The 7,500-nt window shown below is 42.8% G+C and overlaps 1 protein-coding gene across 5 annotated transcripts in view; it reads right to left on the reverse strand.

Moving 5' to 3' along the window:
- The window catches only part of LOC143292901 (dual specificity calcium/calmodulin-dependent 3',5'-cyclic nucleotide phosphodiesterase 1A-like), a 583,953-nt gene that overhangs the window by 2,796 nt on the left and 573,657 nt on the right, over nucleotides 1-7,500 (reverse strand). For all 5 annotated transcript variants that reach the window (XM_076603602.1, XM_076603610.1, XM_076603618.1 and 2 more), the window contains 4 exons: nucleotides 6,729-6,830; nucleotides 2,930-3,050; nucleotides 2,336-2,417; nucleotides 62-349 (listed from right to left, as the gene is read on the reverse strand). In XM_076603602.1, coding sequence (XP_076459717.1) covers nucleotides 62-349; nucleotides 2,336-2,417; nucleotides 2,930-3,050; nucleotides 6,729-6,830 — 593 coding nt within the window. The remainder of the gene's footprint in view (nucleotides 1-61; nucleotides 350-2,335; nucleotides 2,418-2,929; nucleotides 3,051-6,728; nucleotides 6,831-7,500) is intronic.

The following is a 7,500-nucleotide window of genomic DNA, read 5'->3' on the forward strand; positions in this document are numbered from 1 at the left end:
CCACAACGCTCCCCCACACCCACCCACACACAACAACAAACACCAAACACAACACACTCACAAGGAGACAGCGGAGTCCTCGGCGTGCTCCCCGCACGAGACAGACCGGAAGTACTGGTGCTCTTGTCGCGCGCCTCGCCGCCCTCACCCTCCCCTCCTCCCTCCTTCTCGAAGACCTCCTCCGAGATGGCCTCGTCCAGGGCGCCAACAACTCCCCCACCGGCGACGATCCCGCCCAGCCCGCGGGAGGCGTGCTGCTGCTGCTGCTGCTGGTGCAAGGGCACCAGGATCTTCTCCAGCATGTCGCCCATCACCTGGAAGCTGGGCTCCACGATGAAGTCGATAAAACCTAAGGCCAGACACGCCAGGCACGCACAAATGATTTCCAAATGGATGAATGAATATTTTGTATTGTATTGTACGCACGCACGCACGCGGGCTCACAGACACAGACACAGACAGAGGGACAGACAGAAACACACACACACACACACACACACACACACACACACACACACACACACACACACACACGGGGTGAAGGAAGGACGGAAGGAAGGGAGGAAGGATGAAAGGTAGGTAGAAAGGTTAGAAGAAAAGTAGGAAGAAAGGAAGGAAGGAATGGAGGACGGAAGAACTATTGAAAGGTAAGGAATGATTGAAAGAAGGAGGAACTAAAGGAAGGAAGAAAGAAAGAAAGAAGGAAGAAATGGAGGAAGGAAAGAACGACGATGATGATCGGCTGAGGAGGAGGAGAAGGACTGAAGGAGGAATGGTAGATCACTAGTGGAAGATATGACGATGATTGCAGGATTGGATGAAGATTGACGGATGACTGGACGATGACTGAGAGGAGGAGGACAATAATAAATATCATAATGATTGTAATAATAGTGATATCAGCAGCAGCAGCAGCAGCAATAACATTTTTTTGCATAATAAGCAGGGTAATAAGAACAAGAATAAAAGTATATGGAAGCGCTACAGATTAAAAGAGGAGATTTTTTTTGGTGTTAATTATGTTTCATGACTTGCGTGCGACTGAGGTGTGTGTGTGTGTGTGTGTGTGTGTGTGTGTGTGTGTGTGTGTGTGTGTGTGTGTGTGTGTGTGTGTGTGTGTGTGTGTGTGTGTGTGTGTGTTTTATGGGGTTTTATTTGCTTTTTTATTGTTTTTTTTTTTTTTTTTGTGGGGTGGGTGTGAGGGGGTGGAGGGGTGAGGTTAGTGCCACTCACCACCACCGACCGAAGTGACTGACTCGGCGGCAGTGCAGGGACCTTCTCTGGTGGGTATCCTCCTGGCGACCTTACATCGAGGGTTCCCTTGTGGGTTGTCGACACTGAGACTACCACAGTAGACGAATCCCGGGTGCGGTGACTAAGAGTATGTATGAGGAAAAAAAAAAGGCGAAGGGGTGGGGTATTCAGGGGGTGGGGTGGGGAACAAAACAAAAAAATCCTTGAAAACTGAAGCTGGTGGCATCTACCACCTGTCCATGTGAACAGGGAGACCAGACAGTGGTTCTCGTTCTCCAAAATTGCCCCGTGCACAAACAGGGCAAGACAAGATGTGTGGCCTAACGACACTCCGACCCACGACTATGACAGCCACGAAAAGGTGGAGAAAACGACGTCATTCATCGCCAGAGTTGAGATGAGACAGACAGTGTAGCTGTGAACACCAAGAAGAATGCAACAAGAGACCTGAGAGTATGTATGATAGTCAGTCGTGTCCGACTATGACCATCAGAACAGCAGAGGAGGCAGCTGCTGTCCCAGCTATCTGGGCCAGAATTTGAATAATAGTGGACAGTGTCTTGCCCAAGTTACATCCCCACTCTCTCCGTCAAGAGGGTTTTAGGACAGTCGGCGTTGGGATGGTTTCCAATGGCCAACTAGTTCCCAAGGTTGCAGCACTAAGAGCCAGTGCAATTTTGCCTCCTAGTTTGAGAGTCATAGTCCTTCACAAAAGACTAAGCTGTAAATGATTTCCCATTGCAATGGAGAAACCACTGATTATACAGCTATCACTTTGCTGTTGTATTGCAGCTGAAAAGGTGCAGACGATGAGGACGCTACAACAAAAACAACAACAAAAACACCTCACAAATCTGTGAGCCCTAGCCAACCAAAAATACTACAGCTCAGTGGCTTACAAGGCCTGGCAAGCGCTTTGAGTCTATACGTATATCATACTGGTTTCTATGCTTAGATTTGGCAACTGCTTCCACCAACACCCACCCTTGAAAACAAAACACGCCAATGTGGTGTACCGTATACGGATCAGTCCGGACGCTATAACGCCTTCTTGAAAGTTGAAGCTGAAAGCGAAACTCACCTATCTGTGATTCGGCCACCAGCGTGTTCTTTCGGTCACACAGAGGGGAAAAGGGCAAGCCCAGCTCCTGTTCCCGATCTCCCTGCACACACATACATACATGTCCTTCAACTAAGATCTCTCTCTCTCTCTCTCTCTCTCTCTCTCCCACACACACACACACGCACACACACACACACGCACACACACACACACACACACAACCCCACTCACCCTTCCACATCAACACCCATCCAGCCACATCAACACACCCACATGCAACCTGCCCCCTCCCATCCCCCCACTCATCAACCTACCATTCACACAACCTCCGCACCCACCCACACATCCACCCTACGAATCCCATAAAAGCTGCCCCCCCCCTCTCACACACAGACACACACACACACACACACACACACACACACACACACACACACACACACACCACCACCACCACCACCACACCACACCCTACCCGCAAAAACCACTCCGCCACCCTCCCAGCCCCCTCGACCCCCCCCCACCCACTACTCCCCCACCCCACCCCACCCCCGACCACCACCACACACAGAGAAACGTGAGAAGAGGAAGAAGGGCGCGTGTCTTGCTGACCTGTCTGAAGAACTCCTCCAGCAGCAGGGAGGTCCACCTGGAGTGCAGCTCCCAGTCCTTGGACGGGTGGCTGATGTCGGCACAGTGCAGCACCAGAGACAGGGCCTTGGACTTCTCGATACTGCGGAGGGGTACAGGCATGTGAAACTGATGATGATGATGATGATGATGATGATGATGACGATGATTATCACAACGACAACAACAACAACATCAATAACAACGACAACAACAACAACAACAACAAAAACAAGACAGGCAAGACCTTCAAGACTCACTTGTGATACACACTTATCCAGGGAGAAAAATAGAAATGAAGCTGACATTTGTTCTGCATTTAATAAATCGATAAATCCAGGTAAAAGTATTTTTAAAAAGGGGGGAAAAGGAGAGAAAAAAAGTTGAAATGTGTTCTGCATTTAATGAATCGATAAATCGAGGAAAAAGTTGTTTTTTTTTAAAGGGGGGAAAAAAAGAGGATAATATTAGCAGATTCAAATCAAGCACATTCGGCTCGATTCGAGAGGAAGCAGACCTACTTACAGCACTGCAACACACCTGCTAATAACGCTAAAAAAAAAAAATAAATAAAAAAAACCTAAAAAAAACCATCTATACATATGATGTTGGTTTTTGAGTCATAAATCGACTACGATTCGAGGTGATAATGCCGTTTAAATCCTACCATTCTGACACATCTCGATTAGTAAAGAAATTCTTTAAAGTCCGCGGTAAAGGAGACGTTACCATCGCCTCAGGCACACCCGCAAGACGTAGCCATTTTCTGGAGATCTGCGTCTGCGTGTTAGATATGCTGACAGACAGAACAACGCGGTCCATTCAATTTCGCTTTCGTGTTCATGCTAGTTGATTCAGTATCAACTTTAACTTATCTATATGCGGTAAACACGTCGATGGTGTCGTTAGAGTCACTGTGTTTGTTCTGTCCAGTATTTGTATTTCGTTTCTTTTAATTGCGAACAAGACAAACGAGGTCAGGCCATCTTCAAACCAAAATATGAATTGTGATTTTTTTTTCAATATATAATTAAGATCCTCAACGAAATAAATCGTTGATGATCCAGAAATACAGCTTAATAAGGAAGACTTAAAATCTTTTACTGGTGTGACTGTGAAGATTATTTTCCCTACTGTGTTCAGTCCAAATTTGGTATTGGCAGGTAAAGTATTCCAGAGAAAATGAAAACGTTAATGTTCACCACACACACACACACACACACACACACACACACACACACACACACACACACACACTCGAACACCGGGTTATCATACAGACTCACATTGTTTACACAAGTGAGTAAAAAAAAAAAAAAAAATGATGACAATGATGATGCTGCTGCTGCTGCTGCTGCTGATGATGATGATATCAACGATTATGATAATAATAATAATAATAATAATAATAATAATAATAATAATAATAATAATAATAATAATAATAATAATAATAATAATAATAATAATAATAATAATAATAATAATAATAATGACGACGATGACGACAACGACGTTGATGATGATGATGAGAAGAAGAAGAAGAAGAACAACAACAACAACATTGAAGAAAAAATAACGTAGAAGAAGAAGAAGATTAACTAATAACTATTAACATAATAATAATATTAATAATAATAATAATAATAATAATAATAATAATAATAATAATAATAATAAGACGACGACGTTGATGATGATGAGAAGAAGAAGAAGAAGAAGAAGAAGAAGAAGAAGAAGAAGAAGAAGAAGAAGAAGAAGAAGAAGAAGAAGAAGAAGAACAACAACAACAACAACAACAACAAAACAACAACAACATTTAAGAAAAACTAACGTAGAAGAAGAAGAAGAACAAGAACAAGAAGAAGAAGAACAAGAAGAAGAAGGATGAGGAGGAAAAGAAGATTAACTAATAACTATTAACATCAAATTCAGAGAAAGAAAGTTGTTTCAATAATTTACACAAAAAGGGTGCCTTCATTAAAAATCATGTTCAAGAGAAATGGAATCTGTCAACTACACATACAACAAGAACAACAAAAACAACAGCAACAGCAACACACTACAAGACACCATAATCCAGTACCTAGATATCCGTAAAAGCATGTTTATACAGATGAACTGGAAAACGTCTACACAAATACAATCATCAGTATGTCTGACAAAGGACATTAATTAACAAGAATTAAAGAATTCATTCTTTCCATTCCGTCGTTCCAGATATATATGTGTATATAAATCATTTAATACATGTTGAAATTAGATGAAAAGAAAAAAAAAAAACAGCTAAAAAATGATATGGCCTGGATATGAACATGCACACACACTCATACACACACGCGCGCGCGCGCACGCACGCACGCACGCACACACACATACACACACAAGCGCGCGCGTATACACAAAAACACACGCAACGCACACAAACTTCCGAGAAAGTCTACGGTATCTAGTTTCTGTCTCTTTTGCCTGTTCTGTCAATCTGCAAGTTATTCCAATAACAAAAGTCGTTGTTGTTTTTTTAAACAGAATTTTGACAGGGACAACCCTCTTGGGTTCTTTTACGTGCGCAACGTGCATGTTGCACGCAGATCCTCACCGGCCTATCGTCTCACTCGAAAGACTAGAACTACTCAATGTGCAGTGGATGTGGGTGGGGGGAGAGGGGGGGGAGAGGGGTAAGATGGGGGGCAGGGGGGGGGAGCAGGGGCGGGGGTCATTTTGTCGAAGATGGTGCTTAAACCCTTGGGTATTTGCATCATAGTCAGGCGCAGTATTACTTGACCAACACTCTTCTACAAATGCCCAAACTTGCCCAATCTTTCGCCTGACACAAACTATGTTCGACACCATGCATTGTACACAAGAAAATAAACGAAACCAACCAAAACAAATGAACAAGACCAGCTTCACACACTACCACTCCATGTCAAGGCTTTCTCGAACGTGCAAATTATAATTATCTCCCTTTAAACAGGACATTTTTTTTTTTCAAATGACAAGAACACTATCTGTGTTTTCAAAGCAAGAAAACTTACCTAATATTTATCTGATTGTCTGTCCATCTACCAAATGATGGAATCTATCGACGAATGTATTTATCTGCATGTCTATCTATCCTCCTACACGAATATCTATCTATTAGTATTACGGACATTTTCTTGGCACGCTACTGCTAACAACCAATGAACAGTTCATAAATACTCACTTATCAGCAAACCATGTCTGACCCCTTTATGAAAGAAGAAGAAATAATGATCGCATGCATTTTCTGAAACATGAAATAAGCGTTTGAATCATTTATCTATCTATTTATTTATTTATTTGTGTCGTGCCCGGTTTATTGATAATTTCAGTGTAGTGAAGTGTGTGTGTGTGTGTGTGTGCGTGCGTGTGTGCGTGCGTGCGTGCGTGTGTGTGTGTGTGTGTGTGTGTGTGAGAGAGAGAGAGAGAGAGAGAGAGAGAGAGAGAGAGAGAGAGGCTCTGTGAATGTATGGTTATGTGTATTTGTGGACACAAGAGACAAATGCATGCTTTTCCAGCAGTGATACCATTTGCCTCCTCCTGAAAAAACAACAGCATCAACAATACAATAAATATGTCAAAAAAAAGAAGGAAAAAGTCAAACAATCAATAACAATGATAATAATGACAAGAAAAAGCAACAACATAGAAAAAAATGAAATGACACTTACGATTAAACAGAAATAATAGAATCATTATAATATCAAGCACCTCTCATATATATTTTTTTTCTTTTGACACGAAGAAAAAGACATACTTTTCCGGCATGCTGAGCAGGTGCTTCATGTTCTTGATCTGCTGGAAGTGGGAGGACATGTCTGTGGCCAACACCATGTCGATCACCAGAGTGCGGAACTCTCTGCAGGGCGCCAGAGGAGTAGAGCAAAAGAATAGACATGGTCAGAATGAAAACACGCACTCACTTCCATAGCATTTCCTATCAAGCATAGAGTAAAACGAAAACAGTACAAGAAGGAGCTTGAAAAATCTACACGCACACTTCCACAGCATTTCCCGAGAAGAACTGGGTAGAGCGAAATAATACAGGACTTTATATATATATATATATATATATATATATATATATATATATATATATATATATATATATATTATCACAACAGATTTCTCTGTGTGAAATTCGGGCTGCTCTCCCCAGGAAGAACGCGTCACTATACTACAGCGCCACCCTTTTTTGTATTTTTTTCCTGCCTGCAGTTTTATTTGTTTTTCCTATAAAAGTGGATTTTTTCTACAGAATTTTGCCAGTAACAACCCTTTTGTTGCCGTGGGTTCTTTTACGTGCGCTAAGTGTATGCTGCACGCGGGACCTCGGTTTATCGTCTCATCCGAATGATTAGCGTCCAGACCATCACTCAAGGTCTAGTGGAGGGGGAGAAAATATCGGTGGCTGACCCGTGATTCGAACCAGCGCGCTCAGATTCTCTCGCTTCCTAGGCGGACGCGTTACCTCTAGGCCATCACATGAGAATAGTAACGCGCGATAACGTCCATAGCATTTTCCTAAG

Source organism: Babylonia areolata, chromosome 1, assembly GCF_041734735.1.
Source record: "Babylonia areolata isolate BAREFJ2019XMU chromosome 1, ASM4173473v1, whole genome shotgun sequence".
Taxonomy (NCBI): domain Eukaryota; kingdom Metazoa; phylum Mollusca; class Gastropoda; order Neogastropoda; family Buccinidae; genus Babylonia; species Babylonia areolata.